Source organism: Agelaius tricolor, unplaced genomic scaffold (genome assembly GCF_023055355.1).
Source record: "Agelaius tricolor isolate 1412-34295 unplaced genomic scaffold, bAgeTri1.0.p SCAF_7, whole genome shotgun sequence".
Lineage (NCBI taxonomy): Eukaryota > Metazoa > Chordata > Aves > Passeriformes > Icteridae > Agelaius > Agelaius tricolor.
In genome coordinates this window covers 34,875,176-34,898,570 of record NW_027269267.1, presented here as the reverse complement: position 1 = coordinate 34,898,570, position 23,395 = coordinate 34,875,176, and the positions used below count along the sequence as shown (strand labels likewise).

The 23,395-nt window shown below is 41.1% G+C and overlaps 1 protein-coding gene and 1 long non-coding RNA gene across 4 annotated transcripts in view; one reads left to right on the top strand and one right to left on the bottom strand.

The window, feature by feature from the left end:
* Positions 1-21,946, top strand: part of CLYBL (citramalyl-CoA lyase) — a 166,950-nt gene extending 145,004 nt beyond the window's left edge. The window contains exons 6-9 of one of the 2 annotated variants that reach the window (XM_071430907.1): positions 575-742; positions 5,809-5,933; positions 21,294-21,393; positions 21,798-21,946. In XM_071430907.1, coding sequence (XP_071287008.1) covers positions 575-742; positions 5,809-5,933; positions 21,294-21,389 — 389 coding nt within the window. In that variant the 3' untranslated portion in view covers positions 21,390-21,393; positions 21,798-21,946. Of the gene's footprint in view, positions 1-574; positions 743-5,808; positions 5,934-21,293; positions 21,394-21,523 lie in introns of both variants that reach the window. The other variant, XM_071430908.1, reaches the window with a different exon arrangement.
* Positions 1-23,395, bottom strand: part of LOC139591812 (uncharacterized) — a 74,313-nt gene that overhangs the window by 24,712 nt on the left and 26,206 nt on the right. The gene's annotated exons all lie outside the window — the stretch shown is intronic.

The following is a 23,395-nucleotide window of genomic DNA, read 5'->3' as shown; positions in this document are numbered from 1 at the left end:
CTCATGAATACTTTTGCTTCTTCTCAGAAGTCATCTACCATCAATTTTTCATTCAAATACTAAAGCTTAAATATTCAGCTTAGGACATCAGTTGTGACAAGAATCAGAACCAAGGAAAGTGCAATTCTATTCTCAGTGTGAATTTTTTAACCATTTAGTTGGACCCAGTATATCAATTTGTGTAAAGCTTCACTTGCTGTAATGCCTCTCACTGTACATTCAGTAAATAGCAAAATCTAATAATTACTTTCATTTTAGCCAAGTCAGCAGTCCTTACCAGACAAAGCTTCCACTGACCTCAGGCTTTCAACTTCTGATTTAAACTAAATCAAAATCTGAATTTATAAGCTAGTGTTTCAAGGGACGTTATTTTTTATTTTTGCTAAAGCATCTTTTTTCCTCAGAAGAGTATAATTTTGACTCTATGGTATAGATTTACATCCCTCTTCTATTTTCTAAATCAGTTAAATATAATCTCAAAGTTTCCCCTTTTTTTTTTAACGTTAGAAATATTTAAAACAGAAAGGTTTAAAACGCTCTTGTCAGCTTTTCTTTGTTCTTGTTATTTTCTCAGGTGCAACAAGCAGTAAGGAAACTCACGATATTCTATATGCCAGGCAAAAAATCATAGTCACAGCAAAGGCATTTGGCCTTCAAGCAATAGACCTTGTTTACATTGATTTCCACGATGAAGATGGGCTCCGCAGGCAATCGAGGGAAGGCGCCTCCATGGGATTCACTGGTACGACTTTTGCCCATGCCTCAAAAAAACGCGGACCTTGCTCATTTTAAATAGGTTGCTACGTTTACTGTCACCTGGACAAATAACTTGGTTTTTGTTTCAGGGCACTTATTGAAAAACTCATTGATATCAAGCTCTTCTATGTTTATTACTATCTTAAAAATTGTTGCTGGAAATTTTGCCTGAAAAGTCACAGGCTGCTTTTTGAAACCGTCTGCCATGAAGCGTGTGAGCGGTTTTGAAGAGAAGTTGGGGTAGAGGCTGTGCAGTGATTCCTCCCTTCCCAGAGCACGGGAAAGGCAGTACTGTACTCTGCCATGGCTCCTCCACAACTGGAGCCCTTTCTCTTTGTTTGAACAACAGCAGCAGTTTAAAAACACTTTTTAGGGGAAAAAAAAAAAAAAAAAAGAAGAGGAGTAAATCTCATAAATCTCATATGCTAGCTGCTAGAGGAAAGTTGTTTTCTTATTGTTTTCTTTGGTTTGTTTGTCAGCTCCTGGCTTTCTCCCTAGTAAGTGCTGGTGACACCTATGGGTATGGGCAGACAACAAGAGCAGCAGGCTCCTTGCCCCACAGTCTTGTAATGCAGCCTGTCACCCTGTGATTGGTGTACCAGGTCACTCAGACACCTCGTTGGGACAGTGCAGCCACCAAAGACTGGGGTCTGCAATAGTAAGCAGCCATTTGACACATGCATGAGAGAATTCTAACACACAGGATGAACACCACATTATTTTTCTCTGACCACTATCCAGGATACACATATGAGAATATCCCTTAGGCTTCTGTTACCAAAAGCATGGGTCCTAGCAATGCCACCTAGCAAACCCTGGTTTTACAGTTAGCTGTATATAATATCTTAAAGCACCAAACAAAAAGATAAGTGCAATTTTAAGTGACCTTGGCATACCAGTAAAGAATAGCAATCAATGCTTTTCAGCACAAACTCTGCTTTACTGTCTGTTGAGCTTTGACATTTGCAAACCCAAGTCTTGTTTTGGAGGTGAAATGGTTAGCTCCTCACAGCTACATTATCCACGGCCATGTGGACTTCCACCCGTCCCTCGGCTGCCTTTGAAGTTGGGAAAATAATAGAGCTGCTGAATGGTAGCACCTGCTGACGGCTACCTAGTCTCAACCAATATTTCCTAGCTTAAGGAAGGGCTTCATTTTTGAAACAACATAAACATCTGAACCTCCTGTTGACAGAAGATGGAGTTGCAGGTGCCTAGACCCTTTGAGAGCACTCTTTTTGAATGCTTAATGCACATTTAAATGCTTAACTGAGGCTGTGAGTTTAGGAAATTTAGAAATGTGCAGCATAACCAATGCTGATGGTGATTTGGACTCCAGTGACTTTATGGTGGAAGTTGCCTGACCTTAGAACAGGGTCCAGACAGAAGACAAATAAAAAGGTCACACAGCAATTTAGGGTGTAAAATTACTTTCTATCTTGGCTGTGCGTGTGTCATACTTGCCTTTCCATACAAGGAGTAAGGGTCTGTGAAAACTACAGATTTTATTAAGGTGCTCTCACTGCACCTGCCCTTTGCCTCCTGCCTTTCTGCAGCTATCATCGACACATTTCCAAAATTCAGCAAACAACCTGACAATCAGTCCAACTGTAATTAGAGATGGGTCAATACTGACTCTACTGATTTGGTGGGGGAAAAAATTAAAATCTGTTTGAGCTAAAACAAAACAGCATTTTTCCTTTTCCTATGAAAAAAGAAAAAAATATTTTAGGTCAATCTAAAATATTTCACTTGTTCTTTGGCTTTTTGCTCTCAGTTTATCTAATATTTTTATAATCTTTCCTGCTTCTTTTGATTGAAATAAAATCTAATTTCAAAACTGATAGCAAAATCATGTTTTTTCAAATCTATGCAAGTGTTTTTTCCAAATCTGTATAAGTGAAACATTTTAACATTTCCAATTTCACATTCATCACAGAAAATTACAAATCGGCCTTAGCTTAATCCATGACCTTGTATAAAGCAGAAGTATGCACATTGTATTTGCCACTGACAGTCCTCTGATAATGTAAAAATATTGAAATATCAACCTAATAACAAATTCAAAATGTGCAATTCTTCTAATTTTTAAAGATAAGGTCCCGCCCTGCTACTTTTTTAATAAAGAATCAAAATTATTGAAATCAACAGAACTGAAATTAACTGAGTCTTGCAAATTGCTTTCATAGCTGGAGAACACTCACTAATTTGCATGAACAGGGCTGAACTCACCACCCTCAAAAGCAATGCAAATCCAAAATATTTAGCTAAGCTGTATGTCCTTAGATGTCCCCATATTTGGCCAGTAAAATTGCCCTTAATGTAATCAAATAGCTTCCCTCAAAATTAAACAAGCAAAATAATACAATGAAGAATTTACCAGGTATTTAAATATTATTGCAAAACTCACTGCTTATTGCAGCCAAGTTTTCTTTTCCAATTATCTTTAAATCAGCCTGATTTTCCTTCAGTGAGTGTATAAACATAAAATCAAATGTTTTCAAATGTAATCCATCCAAATTAATAGTCCTTTAATATTTATATTTATTTAAAAATTTATGTTTCTATAAATAGGCATCCATCAAGATGTTTTACACTAGCGTTACCTGTGGACTTTAAATCAGTGTGTTGCCTATATAATGGGCATAGTTTTTAGGAATGTTTGTGTAAAAAATTAGGTAAACCTTGCCATAAGCTTTAACAGCTGACTTAGTCATTATAAAAATTCCAGTGCTACATGCTGAGAGAGCAGATACAAATACGAAACAGTCTAGGTGTCCTCTCCTTTCAGTCTTTTGTAGGAGACTAAAATGACACCATCATACAGTTACCTAAAAGACTTGACAAGTATTGATTTAAAACACAATATATCAAGTGGTACTGTAAAAAGGATTTCGTGGTCATAAATTTTAATGTCTTCCAATTTTGCACTCTCTCCATAACTTGTCAATAACAACAATTCTGTTTAAAATATTTACTTCGTTCCTGCATGGCATTATGTCTGTAATACAGTTATTTGGATAGGTAGTCTGTGACAAAAATCAACCAAGTGCTCTAAATCAAAAGCTCAATTATATTCTTCCTAAATTGTTTAGTAGTGTTTTAATGATTAAAAGCATAGCTTACTAATGTAGGTATCTTTATCAAAAGCAAGTCTTTTTACAGAAATGTTTTACACTTTTAAAAAGTCATATATGTTTATTTTTAATACAAATTTCAATTTTGTTATAATTAGAGATTGACTTCAAATATTATTTAAAATATACTCAACATTTTTTTTAAATAATTAAGCTCTTTAGGTTTTTTTGAGAAATTGTTGTACACACTTCAATTTTGGAATTAATGGTTTAGCTATGGAGAATTTGTTGTATTACAAATAAGGAACATCATCAGCTTATTAATTATGACATTTTATTAAAATAACTGAAAAACTTCTGGGTAAACTTAAGATAAAGCATATTAGTTTAAAAATATTATTTGTGCCATTTCTTTCAAAAATTATGGTTCCTAATGGGGTTTAAATTTTTACCAGTATTTAAGGTATTTTAAAAATAGTTGTGTTATTGAAATTTCAAACTAATATTTGCATGCCTGTAAAATCATAAACCAAACATTGTTCAAGAAGAAGTAAATTTGAGCTACTTGTGGCATTTTAGCAAAGGAACGTAGCAACACTGCGGCACTACTATTTCTTTGCTCATTTAATTAAGTAGAGTTTCTTTGTACTCCAGGTTATCACTCAGACCCACTGCAGCCTGATGAAAGTAATCCAGGGATTTTTGCAGTGTTATTTCTTGGGAAATAGGTGCATTCCTGCGCTCAGGCGTGAGACTTCTCAGATGCAGTGATGGGCTGGTTCCTAAAGTGCAGCTGCCTTAATGGCAGTAAGGACAGGGGAGCAGACCCCGTTGTGCAGGGAACTTCCTTGGCTCCTGACACTTCCAACGTGTCCTGGCAAAGTGCAAAAATCTCGCTGGCACAAGAGGCTGCGGCAGCAGCGGCGGGGCTGTGGGAGCCTCGGTCTGCAGGGCACTGCTCACTTGCTGGCAGCTTTGCAGCATCAGGCTCACCCCTCTAACTAGTTTTGTTTTCTGGCACCGAGGAGAGTCCTTTCCTCCGAAGGAAGCTGGGAGTTACGGTAGCCTCCCTTTATTAGGGCACCTTAAAAGCAAACCACGGAGATCCCACCGGTCTGTGAAATTCCCATAGAAATGAACTAATAACGCCAAACGCCGCACTTTTTAAAGTGTCAAACAAATTAGACATGTATTTGTTTTAAGGTGGCTAAATTCAATCACAGATTAAAAGGGATTATGTGGCTGTCTATTCACGTTTGAAAATCTCTAGTGAAAAAGACAACATCTATTTTTATTTTCTTAACTTATGTTTATACAAGAAAGGATTAAAAAAACTGTTTCATAAAGCCTCAGGGCACTGCTGGTGGTTGTTTGCTATACCAGTGACTAAATAAATATTGCAGCCTACCTGCAACTACCAATAATTGCAGCAACAACAGTTTAAACAACATTGGGGATTATATGATTATAAGCCAATACTGAGAATTTAGGGAATGATCCTTAGGGTACTGGAAACTTTTCAGCCCGACAGATCTCTTGCCATCTTCTTCAGATCTCATTTTCTGAACACACTTTAATACAACTTATTTAAGAGTGGCTGGAGCTGTTATTTACATAGTCAAATTCAGAGATGCATTACAGTTAATTGTTATTGATTGCCCAAGACAAGCAACTGCACCTGAAATTCCTGAGGGAAGATGTATAGATCAAAATGGGGAGGGAGGAGAAAGAATCTTGGGTTCCTTCAAACTATACTAAATGCAAGCATAGCACAAGGTATTCTTGCTTTTAAAATAATCTGCCAAAAAGCTATCTGCCTGTTTTCCAGTTTTAAAAATAAAATAAACCAAGTAAAATAATTAGTTAGAGAGCAAGAAAGTCTGCAAGGCATATGAGAGCCTCAGGTGGTTGGAACATTTTGCTTGAACATCTGTTTGTCGATGCATGATTCTGGTGTTATTAATCTTCTTTGTAGGTAAGCAGGTGATTCACCCCAACCAAATTGCTGTTGTCCAGGAACAGTTCTCTCCGAGCCCGGAAAAAATAAAGTGGGCGCAAGAACTGATTTCTGCTTTTGAAGAACATCAGCGATTAGGCAAGGTAAATATTTTGCTAATATGCCATAGTGGAACCAAATTTGAATAATATTTAAGATTCTATTAGAAAGGTCGGTGATGGCTCTTTGCTTTTATCTTACGAAGTGCTGTAACTGAGAGTATTGCTTGTGAAATCTGTCTCTGGATAGTGGATATTATAAATGTGTCACTTACCAATATATTTAGAAATAGAATGGCTATCTTTTCCTTCCTCCCCATTTTAACTGTAATTCTGTGATTATGCAGCCTTTTGAGTACCTGCAAGTATCTACAGGTTCGGAGAATTAAAACTGCTTCTCCATTACGCTGCATAATCACAGTGTTACTGTCAGAGGAAAATATTTGCAACCCAAGTCAGGTAGCCTGGCAGAGGACTCAGACTGCTTGCACAGACATCATTTATGGAAAGAAATAAATGTATTAGGAAGCCTTTGGTTTCTAAAAAAAATCTCTGCATTGGTAGACCTATTTCACTTTTGGGGGTTTGATCCCTCAAATATGCCCAGTAGTAATTGAATGTACTTTTGAGTGAAACTGCTTTCAGATTGTGGTTCTTAATCACTAAAAATGGAAATGTTTTATGTGCATTTGTACCAATTGCTGGACCTGGATTTTGGATAGAGGAGAAAGCAAATTAACACTAGAATATGATTGTTCCTAATTTAGTGCATCATTGAGTCTCACGTTTCCTGCTCTGTGGGTTTCTGCTATGTAAATATTGCGGTGGTGATGCACAATCTGTCTCCACTTTGTGCCAGTAATACTTAAATTAGGGGTCGCCTGAAGGAAGATTTTATGCTAGTTGCAGCATTGTCAGTTAATTATCTTAAAGGTTATTTGCTATAATCCAGTTTGCCTCTTTTTGAAAGAAAAAAAAAGTTGCAGCCAAACACGTTTATCTTAGTCTTAGCCAAGCCTGGGCTAGTTAAAAAGGAAAGTCCCAATGTCAGAATGGGGAGTGCAGATGAGTGGGAATGGTTCACACTAGCTTGTGTGGCATTCAAGTAGGAGACAAATCCCTCTGGTCGAGAAGTTCACCTATAAGACTGTGCATGGGGTCTCATTTCACTGGTGCCATATAAATGCTTTCTGCACATTTTTTCCACTTTCTAGTGGATTAGAAAAAATTGGGATGTCTGCCTTCCCTGTTCCCCTGCATTTCTGATGCTATGGATGTCGTGCATTAAAATTGCTGCAAAGGTCAAAACAGATATTATGCTTTCTTCTCAGAGTAAAAGTGTGACAAGGTATTTGCTATTGCTCTGCCCTTCTCCTTGCTGGGCTATTGCATCCCCTTTGTGGTACCTGGCTGTGTCCAGCACTGCCATGACTATGCTTTTTGGGTGCTGTCCAGAGCAGTGATTTCAGGGTCCCTATTAGGATGCTGTGTGCCTGGATCTCTTTGTTCTCTCCACCTCAGTTTTGAAATGTAGCTCTCTTCATGCAAGCAATATAGAAATAAAAAAATATGCGACTGGTTTTGCCCATTATTCCAATTTACAGGGCTTGGCTCCCTCACAAAAGGCATCGTTACAAACATACTGCTGGTGCAAATGTGTAGGCAGGTACATGCAGCAAGAAAAAAAGTCAAACAACTTACTCAGCCAAATATTTTTTATTATGTGCTTAATACTATTCATTCAGTGGAATTTAGTGTCAGAAACTCATTTAAGGAGCACCTCTGTCATATGAGTAGTCGACTAGGAGACTCGACCAAATTTAACTCTAGTGCCAGTATCATACAATCATTAAGCCAAAAATGTTAAATATTGAATAATTTAATGTTAGGCAAGCATTAGTCTTTAATTTCTTTTGAAACTGCTATTTACTGACATAATGCTGAGGTTTTTTGTTTATATCAGCCATTCAGGGGGAGTTTATTTGGGTTTGGGGAATTTTTTTTCCTCTTCATTAATGCTTTTAAAATATGTTATAAGCTTCTATAATCAGCTGCAAGAGCAAATTTGCTGAGGGTTTGTGGTGCAGGCTATTTTTTTAACCAACCAGGTTGCGTGTTTTATATATTTTTTGCACACAGCCATCTATCAATAAAAAGGACTGGCAGGTTAATATGTGAACTTCTGGATCTCGCAGCACTGTCGTATTACTGAATTTTATAACAAAATTGGAAAAATAGCTTTCCATGTAATGCTGGAAACTCATTAACTGAGTTTCTAATTTGCTGTTATGACTGTGTCAGTGAGAAGAGCTTGGACAGTCTGATTACTTAATTTTTTTTCCAAAGCAAACATATCTCACAGAGGGATCCTCTTTCTCCACATCCTAACGACATGCTAAAATGTGAGTAATAACTCTTCCCCTACCACCTCCTGGCAAATGCTCCACACAGCGGTTTCAGTAATCCTCCTGTCCTAATGAAACACCTCTTCTGTTTTCCTTTCCCTTTTATTATATTAAAGTGTTCATGTCGGTAGGACTAAAAATATAGCTGTGGTTAATATGGTTGAGACTTGCATGGTTTTACCATGTTATTAATCAAAGTTGAAAGCCTGGAAAAAATAAATGTGAGGGATTTGTGCAGCTGTTTGTGTGGTAGATAAGTTACTGGTCTGCAGTCTCTGGGATCATAGTTTGCTATTAATGTAGTTTAAAGTTTGATGCCTTTAGTTAACAATATTTTACATTAAAATACAGTAATAAGCTTTTATAATCTATTCTGATTTGAGACCTACAATTACCATAATAATCTTCTTTTGAAAGAAGGCTGAACCAGGCTGCTTCATCCTGGACGCTGAAAAGCTTTGACATAGGAGCCCCCAAATGTGAGTACTGAGGTCAGGAAAAATTAGGATCTCAGATGAGCACTGTGGAATTAGAGATGCTGTGGCAATGTCCAAACAGAAGGAAATTAGAGAGCTAACAGGCTAGCCAGGAGTATTTGGGCTTGCCTTATGGAGATAGTCCTGTTTGAGGGGTTGCTTTGGTTTGGTTTCTAGGTTGTTTTGCTTGTGGGGCTTTTTTTACATTTCTAATCCAATTTAAAAATGGCATGTCCAGGAAATAAATGGTAATGTTGTATTTTGGACAAGTAGAAACAAATGTTGAAAAAGTACATTTTGTATTTTATTCAACTGTTTATTAAGTGTTCTCTTTTGTCTAAAACTTTGAGAACTAAAACTGAAACATGCTAAAAAAGAAAAGTGTTCTTTCCAGGTCATTTCAATATTTTTCCAGTAGAACTGCATTACTAGGGGATATGATTTTCAAAATTAGAATATTCATCCTGAAGAAAGCAGGTGTAGCTGTCAGAAAGTCTAAATATAAGATAGATGTCGGTGTGCTCAAAAATAAAAAGCAGATTGTTAAGCATAATTCCAGTAGTCTAAAGAACAGTTTCTGTTAGAAATTTCTAAAGCATTTGTACTACGTTAAACAGGGAAGTGATCTTATAAATACAGATAAACTGAATCTGAGGGAGTAGAGTTAGTGGGAGAAGTTATTAGCCTATTTTAAGAAAAATATCTGATTTCTAACAATGAGGACATAACAATCTTTACTAGTTAGGTAACTCCTGAGTTTACATTACCAGTACCCTGGATACAGGACTGTATCTCTTCTAGAAGTGGTTAGTGTTTATATATGACAAAAATATAAGACATTAAAAACATTGAAAATGCATTTTTAAGCCATTCAAAGTGTAAGTACACCAGGCACAGTATCATTATTGGAATTTAATCTTCCCAAATTACCTTACTTTTAAATAAAATTCAAATATAAGAAAAAGCAGAAGAATAAAGAAAAAGGTTGATTACACATTTATCTCACATACTAATTTACAAATGCTTTCAAAGCACCCACAGATTAAACTAGGGAATAACTGAATGCTGCTGCTAAGGTCACCTGTCAGGTAAGGATTATTTAGAGTTAAGGTAAGTATACCACAAATCCAAGTTGTATTATAGGTTGAATATTTAAATCTCATAGAGCAAATCAAAATCAATATTTGTACATGCCACATACAAATGCACAGAATGCTTCTAAGAAGACCTTTAGCATATGTTTCTTGCATTATATTCTGCGCCATTGTATATCGTGTACCCAGCAGCTGAGGAATAATATATATGAACTCCAGTGATTTGGCAAACTATACAGTTTCATTTACGGCCCTTTCCAGGATTATGAAAAAGCTTAGGAATGCATTTATTTACACAGCATCAACCCAACAAAGGAATGGAAATTTCCAGCAGTGGCTCTCTTATAATGCTCTTTGTTTAGGAAAAGCTACCCCAAGCCACTGTATCTTAGAGACGATGCGCCCTCGTGCTTCAGCCAGCTCCAGCTCCCACTGCCTTACAGGGAGGTCTGCCCTGACTTTCTTCGCCTTCCTGGCTGTTCCATTGACCCCAGGAGGGCTCCCCAGCCAAGTGGGATCCACCCTTTCTCAATGCAGCCCGTGGCTGCCAGGAAAGTGGGACCATGTCCAAGGGATGCCTCTTGGAAGGGATGCACAGGAGCATCCCTCTGGCATGGGGCTGTATTAAACCCCATCAATCCCCAGGGATTATCTTGCACCTTACAGGGCATTATATCTCAGGGCTTTATGTAGAGCTGGGAATGAGGGAGCAGCCCAGGCCCCCACTGCCCTTGCCCAGGACAGACTGCTGAGTTTTGAGGTGCCACCAACCAAGCTGGATCCCATCCCAGGGTGGCAGTGGCAGCACAGGATACCTCTGTGTGTGCAGGGCTGCAGCACTGTCAGCCCTCCCTCTGAGAGCACAGGGCATGTTCTGTCCCTTATGTTAATTAGACAATGTGTATTCCTTTCTCTGCAGAGTAGGGGATTCAGGAATTTGTGATAAATTGCCACCTTTAAGGAGCACCAGCCTTAAGAAGTCTAGGCGCAGGTGCATCTCTATGCAAAGATGAAGAGTGCTAGAGGGATTTAAGCATGGACCATGGTTATGTTGTTTGTCTTTTTAAAAAATGGCCAAATGAAATTTTAATGTCAAAACTGAGATGGAGAGAGCTCATATTAGTACTCAAAATTTCCCTATACACTTTCAGTATTTGAAAAATGCTTTATAAATGTGTTTTGTGTCATGGTTGAAGGCCTTTCTCTTAAAAAGATCCATCTGGGGTGGATTTTGAACCTCTATAATAGAGCAGAAGGGGCTGTATTAGCTAATTGCTTGTGCTATACTGGTTCCTACATTGGTGCAATCAGTCCTGAGGGAGTTATGCCAGGTGGGGAGAAAAGGAGACAGATTTTACTACACGGGGCTGCAAAAGCTTCTAAGCAGGGCAGAAACTCATACAAAACCATTTTCTTGCCAGCTTCCGCCCTTTCCACTCCCCAGCAGGCATTCAGTGGCTCTTAATCTGTTTTCCTCCACTCATTAAAGACCCGTGTCCAAAACACAGAGGGAGAAGGACTCGGATGGCACATTGCTGTTTCCCGCGGGGACAAGTTTCACCGGGAGCAGGATGGATCTGTGCCCCTCCATAGCCTTTCCACCCGGAGGTAGCCCTGGAGGGGGCAGCTGCTCCTGTCCCAGGGGACACGGGCCCTGCAGAGGATGGCAGCTCCCTGGGCTCCTCCTCAGCAAGGCACGACTCCCCCATCCTTGTCGGCTCGAGGAGATAAACGCAGGATGAGCTGCTTTTGGAAGGGCCGTGCTGTGTCGGCACATTCCCAGTGCAGGCACTGCTTTGCTATGAGCATGGAGTGGGAAGACACCCAACGCTGCAGACACCTGCCCACCATCGTGCCAAAACCTGCTCTGCACCGAGCAACACACCAAGGCAGCTACCCACCTCCAAAATCCCTGTTTAAAAAGCATTAACGAGTGCTCATGAGCCTCATTTCAATTTCCAAAGCAGGCTCTAACTAGAGAGGTAATGTTCTGACCAGATGGCTCTTTTTAAGCCTTACTGAGGGAATTCAGAAGCCTGTACGGCCAAAATATTGTTTCAGTTAATTTAAGTAGCAGCAGTCTTGCTGCCTTTTCACTCCTCTCTGTGCTAGCCAGCTTTTCCAGGGACCTGGAGTGGCTGTCTGCAAAAGCTCTGTCAGTTGAAATAGAGAATCACAGTAAAAAATGGCTGTTCAATCCTATTCAGAAAATGAATCTGAAATTAGAAAAAACACAGAATACAAAAATATAGGCAATTCCATGCTTGTGGGCAGAACAAGACTCACTATTATTATTTTCCTCAACTCCATTGTATTTTACACCTACCTTTCCCTTCAGTATCAAATGCTGTCTATGCCCTGTAGTCATTTACTTTCAGATTGCATTTTCTAGTTTATATTTAACAAATTGCTTCCATGACTATAAACCTCAAGTTAATTCCAAATTACTAAATGAAGGTCATCTGAGGATCCTAAAGTCTTAATATGAGTTTCTTTTCACTTTTCCATATAATAACCATGATGCTCACTAGGGAGAAAAAAATGCATGGTTGGATAGGCTGTTTGTCCAGGAAGCTGCTTTTGTGCTATAAAATAAAGATTTGCTTGGCAGCAGCAAGTGTGCTCTCTAGGATTCTTCCGTTCCCAATACAGTATGAGACAGAGAATGAAAACCAGTGGAGGGTATTCCTGATTTCTAGAACTTTCCTCTGCTTCTTTAGTTTTTTTCCTTCCTGCTCTAGAGGAGAACACAGGAAGGCAGCAACCACAATAAGAAGGTAACTAAAGAAAATGCAAAGACAGCAATAAAAAACCCTCCTATCTGCCTTTCATTCAGGGATGTTAAATAGATTTTTTGCTCAGGCAGAGGGAGAGACTTTGGTGGCCTGAGGAGTTTCTGGCGCTGGACCAAGCAGCATCCCCAGGCCTACCCCAGCTGAAAGGGCTGTCCCTGGTGGTTCAGGGAGCTTGGGGGACTGTAAGATGGAAAAACAGCTTGTCTGGCTCACCCAGCAGGGCAAAACCCTTATATATGGGCTGGAAACAGTACTGCCAGGTGGAGAAGAAATGAAGGACCTTGTAGGTCCTTGTTCTTCATCTTTCCTGCCCCACTGTGGACTTGAAGGATCACAAAGTCCTTTCTACCTGTTGAGCTTTAGAAAGGGTTTCTTCTGTCAGAGTTCTTGCACTGCTGCTCAGGAGTTATTTGAGGCAAAAATCAATCTCTATTTCATGTGGTTGTTGCTCTTTCTTTCTTGACCTTTTGTGTCCTTCCATCTGCTCCTAGAGGCAGAAGCCTATCTCAAACAAACAGGCCTGCTTCTGGCTTTACAAACTGATTTATCCTCTGAACTCACTGACTACTACTACTCCAGTGGAAGATTGCACTGGCAAAAAGAAACAAAAGGTAGTGATTTCTAATGCTTTCTACATATCAGCAAAAAGGCTACGGAAACTTAATGGTGATGATACTTTGCAAAATTCCCTCTCTATGCACGCTTCAACAGATCAGAGACCCACTGAGCATCTCCTCTTGCCAAGAAGATATCTTTGACAAACCTTTTCAGGGATCACTTCTTTTTCCACAAAGATTTTGTGCACAAGTGTTTTTCCACCCATAATGTTGTTACAGAAAAGGGGTGAATGTGAAAAGGTCCAAGGGAAGAGGCTATGGAAATATGTGGCCCAAAAAGCTTTGTCCATACAGCTCACACCCTGTGAAGTCTTCAGTTTGTCATATGTGACTGCACTGGTTTTTTGGGCATTCCTACCTACTGCAAAGACACTTAAAGAAAGCCAGGGTTATGTGTGACTGAGGGCAGGACAGGCCTGAGCAGAGAAGAGAGAGAGACATTATCTTGTCACAGCCTGGAACATACTCTCAGTTGACCCAGATTTCACTGAACACCTCCTAGCAGCTCACTAACCTTTGGAAGTTCATTATGAGAAGGTAGAATCATGACCCAGCTCTTTATGACAGCTCTTTGGCTACAACTTGCAGAAGAAAAAAAAATTAATTAAACCTGCATTCAGCACCATCACAGCTGTTAGCTCTTGACTTCCCCAAAAATATGGTCTCAACCTTCTGTTTCAAGAGAAATCATTCCTTTGTACTGAGGATAATCACTCCTCCCCCAGGCACAGACCCAACGCCATTTGCTGTGACCAGGCTCCTCTTCTCCTTTGTTCATTACCTGTAAGCAAATCCAAGCGTTCTTTTTAAGCCCCAAAGCAAAGACTTCCAAATTTCCTCTGCAGGGAGTCACTCAAACAACGTGTGTTTTCATTAATCCCAGGGGAATTATCTTCATGAATGCCATACTTTTTAGGGGGAGCCTTTGCCATCCACCTGCTCCCTTCCCTCCTCAGAAGACCAAATCTGCCCTGCTTGCAGAACACAAAACTCTTATTGCCTTATAGCAGCTAATATTGTACAGGATCAGAGGCAATGTTCTCAGACCCAAGCAGATTTTAGTGCATTTATTCCTTGTAGTTTTGGTGTCTCCAATAAGTCTTAACTAGACCTTTGTGTTTCAGAAGTGGGTGAGACACTGGATTACCATGGAAAGAACTCGTGTCTCTCAGATAACTGTGGATCAAAGATTTCCTGTGTCTGTGGACTTGAGGCCATTTGTCTGTATGGGTTAGGAGGTACACAAGGTTTGCCCTGGCCAGCTGGCATCACCCCTTCTGCTCATTTCAATTTAGCCTGGCACTGCCTGCAAGTGCCAACACAGGTCACCGGGGCTGGAAGGGCACTTACATAATTACTGATTTACACAAAGGCTGTATTCACACCAGCCTCTGGCCCGTGCTGCCAGAGCAGTGAGGGAGCTCTGTTTGACTCACGACATCTCCTAATGATCAAGGGGGTGGAGGAGAGAAGGGTGGCTGCCTTGTTGGTTCCCTTATGCCCATTTCCCCCATGTCCTCGGTGCACATCCCCTCCAAAGACGGCCCAGTAGGACAAGGGGATAACCAGACTGCTACACACTCTGCAGGGATGTGGTCTGCAAAGGAAAGTATTGCAAAACTGTTGAGAAAAGTAGTTGGAAAAAACCCAGTTCCTCAGCCCCCAGTGGGGCACTGTTTCTAACTGTGTGACACTAGAGCTCAGTCTGAGGGTCCCCCCTCACTTGAGAGATGTCATACAGTCAGTAGTCCCCTGAGTAGTGGAAGAGGGGTTTGGGACCATTTCATAAGCATCACATAATCCCTATTTTAGACCCATACTTAATTCAAAATTCATCAGCAGGTGATGTCTTGTCCATATTGCTGTTTCCTGGCACATTATCTTGTCTTGCTTTTCCTTTTTTTCACTGGCCTAACTAACTAGAGTGTCCCCCATGCCAAAGCCTTACCTACTCCCAGGACCCCCTAGCACCTTCAAGCCTGCCATCTAAGTACCCTGACTAGATTCCCAAAGTAAGCTGCTTTGGAAGAGTCAGTTGTCTCTACACAGTGACCTAGGACAGCCCACAACAAATTAACCTAGCACTATTAGTTATATTCTTTCATCTGATGCAGGACAATTGGGTTTTTCTTTCTGCTGTGGACAAGCCACGATCTTAATGTAACCTGTATAAATATCTTTGAAAAAACCCTGGCAACTGTCACATGGGAGTTAAAGTTGTTGGCTACATGTATGATGAGATCAAGGCATCAAATCACAGGTTTATCAGCAACGGCTGGACAACCATTGAGTGGAACCACATCAATGGTTCCAAAAAGAAAGAGCAGAGATGTCAAAGCCAATGCTTGTGCTTGGAGTCCTGTCTGCCAACGGACAGGGAGCCAGCAGACTTTTTGGAATTTACAAGAGTCATTTGGTACTTCAAAATTTACATCCTTTCTTATTTTCATACATACTTTTGCATACAATCTTGATATTCACTACCAACACAGGTGATTAATAGATTACAGTGGTCTAGGAACTGAGGGTCTGCAGTAACACTCTTAGTGAGCTCATTGCAGTCATTGGGATGGATGTGGTTAGAGGCACAGGTAACCACAGAGCAAATGCTGAAGAAAAGGCTGCAGGCATTGGCAGGTGCAGGAGTACATCTAATTCTTCTGTATTGCCAGCCAAAGGGGACTAGCTCGTCTCATCACTGTCCCACATGTCCCAGAACAATTATTGTTTGACTTTAATTAACTCAAGTACTTCCATACACAACTCAGAGATCATTGTGTCACATTACTAAGAGATGCCTTGAATGTTCTGTATCATGATAGTTTTACTCTGCTTATTTCTCTCCTTAATCCAACAGTACATAAAGAAATAAAATATGGTGAGAGTAAAACCCTGTGTAACATTGTGTATCATAAAAAAGGTTTCAGTACAGATAAAGAAGTATAAAACTTTACATTCCCTGATCTTATGGAAAAACATAAGGGTACCTCACTTGCAATCCTGTCCATCCCCTGTGTAGTCAAAGTCAACACAGTTCCATATTTAACACCATTCCATTACACCCATGGTAAACACTAGCTCCTGTATCATTTCTTCCCCTCTCCTGGTTCCACCAGAGAATACTGATCCCTAGACAACACTGAAATAATGGACCCCGAATCCTGTCCATTTAACTTGTAGAAAGGTAAAAACATTCTTGCCACTAAAAACCAGTATTACTCTGGTTATGAAGTGGTCTTACAGATTTTCCAAGCTCTTAACTACTCCCAAAAGTTTCACAAGGTAAATGTTCCCAAATACAGGAAAGACACACACAAAAAGAGGAGGTCTTCATGTTCTAGGAAACACTGCATTAATGTGTTCATCTTTTGCCATGGCAAATGACAGACCAACACTGAGACTCTTTCTGTGGCTTGATACATGTCATTTCTTATAGATAAAGGAAATCTTTAAGGATGACATACAGATAACAAGAGCCACCTTCAAGATTCATGGCAGCGTGCGGCCAGGGTTGTATTCTAAGTTGTCAAAGAAGAACCTTCAATTACATGTTGAACTTTGCCAGGTCTGAGCTGTGCTGGAGTGGCTGAATTTATCTAAGAGGAAGTTCATATGATACAAGCATAAAATCTGACAGGCTTGCATACTACAAAGTTAGGTTCTGCATCTCTTCAGTGTCTCCACAACCACCTAGAAATTTGTTGCATTTGTTATTCTTATTGCATAACTGATTTGCCCTCCTATATCACAAGCCTGTATCTTCATGTCCTGACCTGTGAAAATGTTCTGTTGAGAAAAGTAGTTGGAAAGCTGACTGTTCTCTGTCAGCTATGCCTTATGGCTTCTCTTGCCTGTAGGCTGGATCCTTGCATTACTTGGAGCTGACCATTGTCGATTTCCATTTTTCCAAGATTATAATTTGCCATTACCTCTGAGGAAAAAAAAACAAAACAAAACAAACAAACAAAAAAAAAAAAACCACAACAAAAAAAAAACCACCACCAACAAAACCACTAACTGCTGTCTATAATTTTAATTCACTTGCAGTTGTTTTCTATATTTGCTAAATCTTCTTTTTCCAATCCTCACAGCACTTTAGGATATACTGACATTTAAAGTAGAGCTGTTAACGCCTTACTCAGCCTGGCCTGCATCTTGCATAAATTGCTGTTATTTTTCAGAAATGTTACTACTGTCCTAATAGAGCATTAAATGTCACTGTGAATAATACTTCATGCCAGAAGGAAAAACCTTGAGTCTTTCCTTGCTTGTCACTCAGTTGGGAAGGACTTTTAGATAGTCTGAATGATGACCCAAACAGGGAATGTTGCCCATTCACTTTCTTCCTTGATTCCTCCTTGGTAGTCTGCCCTGCCCAAGCTGTAGAGACATCAGGCTGAGGGATACATTTTGTATTTACAAACCCTTCTGCTGTGTTGTGCTGCCTTCACAGCTGTGCAGTGTGGAGCAGCCAAAGTGCCCTTACAGCTCCCAAACACTGCAGATCAAAGCCACCCTATTTCTCACAGGGCTTTGCCTTCAGCACATTCTCTGTGTGGCTGCATGGAGGATGGCGCTGAACAGGCACAGCAGAATCTGTGCTGTGTCGCTTTAAACAGGGGCACACCAATCTGTCTTTGGCCCACAGATCTGCCCATTCCTCAGTAGGGCTGCACTTCCAGACTGCTGTCTGGTGAGTGCCACAGTTGTCCTCCATTCCCCACTTCTCATCCCAGCTGAGTTATTTGCATCTAGGTATTGTCACCCAGAAGCTGTGCCCATCATCTGCAGCTCTGCCTCCTGCATGCTTCTCCTCCCCACTTCTCCATCAGCCTCCACCTGGAGGGCCTGTCTCTTCCCAAGACAGGTCTGACACTTTTGATTAGCCTGATGGCAGAGTCCCTTTACATATTTCTGAAAAGGCTCCCTCTGAATGACTTATATGATTGCATGGTGAGCAAGAACCACAGCCACCAAATGGGATGGATGCAAATCCCAGCCCTGCTTTACCCACCTGCCATTGTTCCTGTTCATGCTGCAAGCTTCCTTAAGAGCAGGCCCTTGGTCCCATAGCAGAACTACTGGAAATCTAAGTACAGACTGGAAGTGTGAGATTGTTGAGAAAATTAGCCAAAAACGAAGTTTAGATCTATGGCTAAATTAATCCCCAGATTAATGCTATCAAAGCAAATGGTGTTTATAGAAAGTCTTGTTTTCTTTATATTCATGTGAGAGAAAATCAAAAGAATGCTAGAGGCAAATTTCGTCTAGCAGAATTGGAAAAGAGAGCATGGGGACAAAGCTGTAATTACTGGTATTTCCTATCTGTTGAAACCTGTGGGTGCAAAGAGAGTCAGTGAATAGGGTATATTCAATGGCATTAAAATTAGTTTCTTTTTCTGGACTTTAGCTCAACACTGCAAATTAGCAGGGGGAAAATAAGCCTCAGAGTGAACAGGCAGAGAAGCCAACTTCATGTTACCCTTTGCTGTTAGGAAAAAAAAAAAGGCATGTTTTTTCCTTCAAGAATTCAAATTCCTAGCAACCCAAAGTACAGCTGCACACCGACAAGCAGGAAATATACTGTATTTCTCACGTGGTTCAGTGTTTGTGTGTCCATGTACACACCATTATCCTGTTTTCCTTTTAAACATATTACTTCAGTGAAGAGAGGACAAGCATGCTGCTTAATTAATTCTTGCTTTATAAAGAAGACATTCTGGCCCAGATTGATCATGGTACAGCTTAGGTACCTGCAGAAGTATCTGACTTTAGATCATTCTGTATCCAGTCAGTGGAAGGGTTGAGGCCCTCCCAGCCATGGTTTGGACCACCAGAGATCAGAACTGACATTGCTAGGCACCCATCTCTTTCTGCAAACCATTGCAGGTACTTAGGATAGCTGTACTCCTAAATCAGCCTTTCACAGGACTAGGAAGGATGATTTGAGGCTTCAACATATTTCTACTTATGACTGTCATCCCACATGCAAATTTCTTCTGTAAGCAATAGCTGTTACTGAATTAGCTTTATTCTATTTTGTTACTGAATTAGCTGTTACTGAATGGGCATTACTGAATGCCTACAGGAAAAAAAGGACAAGTAAAGGATGTTTTTCTTACACTTAAAAAAAAATGTACCTTGCAGTTTGTGATCACTGCATAGATCTGAATTATTTCAAATACGTCCTATGCCATAAAATGTTTACTTAGTTCCTATTTTTTTTTCACAACCAATAATAAATTTAATAGTTTGAGACTGCATTTTCTTTAAAGTTTTTAAAGTGTAACTGAAAACAACAGAGATGTAGCTATAATTAGAAGGAGTATATTATAATAGTAGTAATAATAATAACATTTATGTTGGTGTTGGGGTGTGGTAGGGTTGACTGTTTGCTCAGTAAACAAAAAAATTCAATTTGAAGCACCAACCCTTGAGTAGCTGCCAGTACCATTCTCCAAAACTACCTGAAATATTGGAAATTATAGTAGGAAAATCTACTTTGAATAAAATAATAGTTCTTACTATTATGTTTTCAATGGCTTTAATGCAGCCTGCTCTTACATGCAAGAATATTGATTTATGTTACATTATTGTTTAAGGTGGATTTTTTGTGTTAATTATGCCAGAACACAATTTGGTATGTAATTAATGCTGCTTCAGTTTAGCTAGATATGCCACTGGAGCAACACATTTCCTAAATATTTTTGTAAATGGGTTATATTTTCACTTTACTTGCTAGAGTCCTCTATTTAATAATTATCAAGCCTCAAATGAAAACCAGAAAAAGGTTTGTTCTCCTGTGCATTTCTCCCACTGCTCATGCACGGGTGCTGCTGTGGACTGTACCTTGCTCTTGGTTAGCCTTGCTCACTGTCAAACCCAAGGCCAGCCTGTGATCCCATTTCAATTGCAACAGGACATTAAAAGGGTGTGCAGTGCTTCTCAGAGCCACCCTGTGCACTGCTGGGGCTCAGCTCTGAGTAAATCCTTCAGGGAAGGGATTGCACATTTGTACTTGGATTTTTGGGTTTGTTGTTTGGGGTTTTTTTTTTTAATGTGTCAAACTACTGTTAGAATTGCAAATAAGATGGGGGTTTTTTGTCTGTTGAACTTCAGCATGTCTTAATGCAGTGTTTTATCTTCCAAATCCTACCTCAGAGACACGTGGGGATTAAAGCATCTAAGGGAACAAGTCAGGTTTGGCACTATTTAAAGCAAATGTCTTCTGTTTAAGATTTAACTGTGATTCATAGTTAATTGTTTTAAACTTGTCACCATGGTACCAACAAAAAATTCTTAGGAATACAAAGTGACTTTTGAAACCTGTCCTGACTCTCAGATCGCCACCGCTGAGGCATGCAGAGTAGCTCTGCATCCATTTGGGGAAATTCCCCATGTGTGGTGCTCAGGTGGGCTTTACCTTGGCTCCAGAGGAGATTTGGGCAATATTATTGTGCCACCCACTTGGTTATTTCAGCTTTCATCCCAGTCTCCGGGTCTCGGCGCAGGCCCAGCCTGTCTTTAGCAGACCTAATGGAGAGGTGCAGCAGCAGCACAACCTCAGCAAACCCCCGAGTCAAGAGAACTTCCCTGCACCCCTACAAACACCCACTGCTGTTTGCTGACAAAGGGAGCTTCTGGCTTTGCCCTCTGTCTGCAGGCAGTTTCCCACTGGCCCTGTGGCACAGCCCTGGCTGGATGCTGGATGGTGATGCTGGAGGTGGGGAACAGAGCTGCCCCCAGGTGTGGGGTGTGCCAGTCCCTCTCCCCAGCTGGCACACACGGCCTCACTGCCCTTGGCCCTCAGTGTCTGCCAGCTAGAGAGGCTGAAACAGGCCAGCTGCACCCTGGGCTTCTCTTTTCTCTCTCTTTTTGCCTCCCCTTTGGAGAGCTTGTTGCCCTTCCCATTTCTTTAAATGCACTTGTCCTGTCTCGATGAGATTGTCTCCTAAAACTTCTTCAGGATTCCTGAGGCAGATGATGTTTCTTGGCAAACAGATGTGTTTGTAAAGAATAAGACAGCCAACTACAATTTCCAAAGGTGTCTCAGGAAGTTCATCTTCTCTCTTTTCCAGGGAGCATTTACTTTCCGCGGGAGCATGATCGACATGCCATTACTGAAGCAGGCACAGAATATTGTTACACTTGCCACAGCCATCAAGAAAAAATGAGCTGGTAAATGAAGCTCTCACCATGGGGCCCCAGTAGCTGTTTTAAAAGATGACTATAATACTTTGGGGAGGGGGAAGGGGGGTGTAAAATTAAAGACGTCAGGCTTAAACAGAAATTAATTTCCATTTTGCAGATCTGTCATAGTTTGCTTGCTGGAATTGCTAATTGCTAAAACTATTCCCAACTCAAACCACTGCTCACTCCTGCATGGCCCATGTTCTACTCATAGCCTTCAATGAAGTTACCTCATCGAATCTGTGACATCACAGTAATTACTGCAAATGTGGGAGTATGACTTCAGGGAAAGAGAAAGGCAAAACATGAGCCCTGAGATCTGTTAAAAGAGCAGATGGAAACTAATTCAATTCTTTCTATTTCTTTCTGTGCTTCTTCCTGCTCTGATGCAGAACTCCTGGCAGAAAGGAGAAAGCCTCGAATAATTACGCACCAGTTGAAATAACTGAGATAAAAATCTTTACCCTGTGTGAGCTTTGCTTTCCCCCCACACTGGCCTTCTGTAAGTGTGCAACAGCCATTAAAAATAATGCTCCAACAATGCAGGGCTCTTGACTTTCTTCTCCTTTTTTTTAAGCAGTCTCTATTCAGAGAGTTTCCTCCTGGAAGCGTCCAGCCCGGGAAGGGTTGGACGGCAATAAACTTGTAGTTTTTGGAGACACAATGCAGCAGAACTTGTGCATATGGTCTCGAGTCAGATTTACATCACATTAGGGATACGGCTACAGATCATGTGGGCTGTGTGGTTAACGGGCTTAGTAAAGCTGTTTTGAAGAGGTTAACCCAGCTTGTAGTAAGGGTAAATAAACATAACAACCAGGCATTGTCCTCTATTCAGCATGTACTCTTATATGGAGGGCTAAAGGGTATTGAAGCTGCAGAGGATCAACTTGTGGTTGCCAGAGGACTCCAATGAAGTTTGAAACACCAACAATCAGAGATTTTGTTTCTGTTCCTCATTAAATCATGAGCTTTTGTGCTCAGACTATGAACGACTGTTCTTTAAGAAATTAACAGAATGGGAAGTTTTAAACTATGCACCAACCTTTTCATGACCTACACAGCAGCAATGCTGCTGCACTTAGACAAACACCGCGGGGAAGGCTGTTCTGTTTATTTAAAATTGTAAATAGAAAACAGTTGTTTTTTAGTTTCATTTCTCACCGCCTCCATGGCCATTTCACGTATGGAGCCACAGTGCCTTATTCCTCCCGTTTCCCCGCTTAGTGTGTTTCCCCTCCGTCTCTGAGCAGCGCTTTCACTTATTTGGGGTTATTTTTGGTTTAATTAAGGGGAGAGGAAAAGGGGGGAGGGAGAACCCCACCATCCGGCCCGCGTGGAAGCAGCGAGGGAAGGGAGCGCGGGGGCGGCGGGAGCGCCTCTCCGCGGCTCCCCCGGGAACGGCGGGGCCGGCCCGGCAGCGGCAGCGAGAGCGGCGGCGGCAGCGGGAGCGGGAGAGCCGCTCAGCCCCGTCCTGCTCCGCCGGGCGGCCCCGGGAGAGCCCCCGCAGCCCCTGCGCGGAGCTCGGGATGAGCAGCCAGGGCCGACCCCCCTCTCCCCCTCCGCCACCCGGGTCCCGTCCCAGGCGCTGCCGGGGCATCCCTTACAGCGCGGGGACCTCCGGGCTAATCTCATTAATTAAAGACTACCTGCTTATATTGCAGCTCCCCCTCATCCCCGCGCGTTTCAGGACACCCTCCGTTATTAATTCCAGGCTGACTAAATTACGGGCAGCGCTACTAAAACATTATGAGAACTAATGAGAAACAATTACTTAGGAGATGAGCTGGGACGAGCCGTGGCCGGGCACGCGTGTCGCTCTCCCCGCAGATTGCGTTAATAAATCATCAGGTGCACGGCAAGGCGGCGGCGGGGCCTGGCGCGGGGCACGGAGAATAAGACATATGAGATAAGGGTTGTTGGGGTTGTTTTTTTTTGTGTGAGTTGGCTTTTTTTCTTTTTTTTTTTTTTTTTTTTTTTGGGGGGGGGG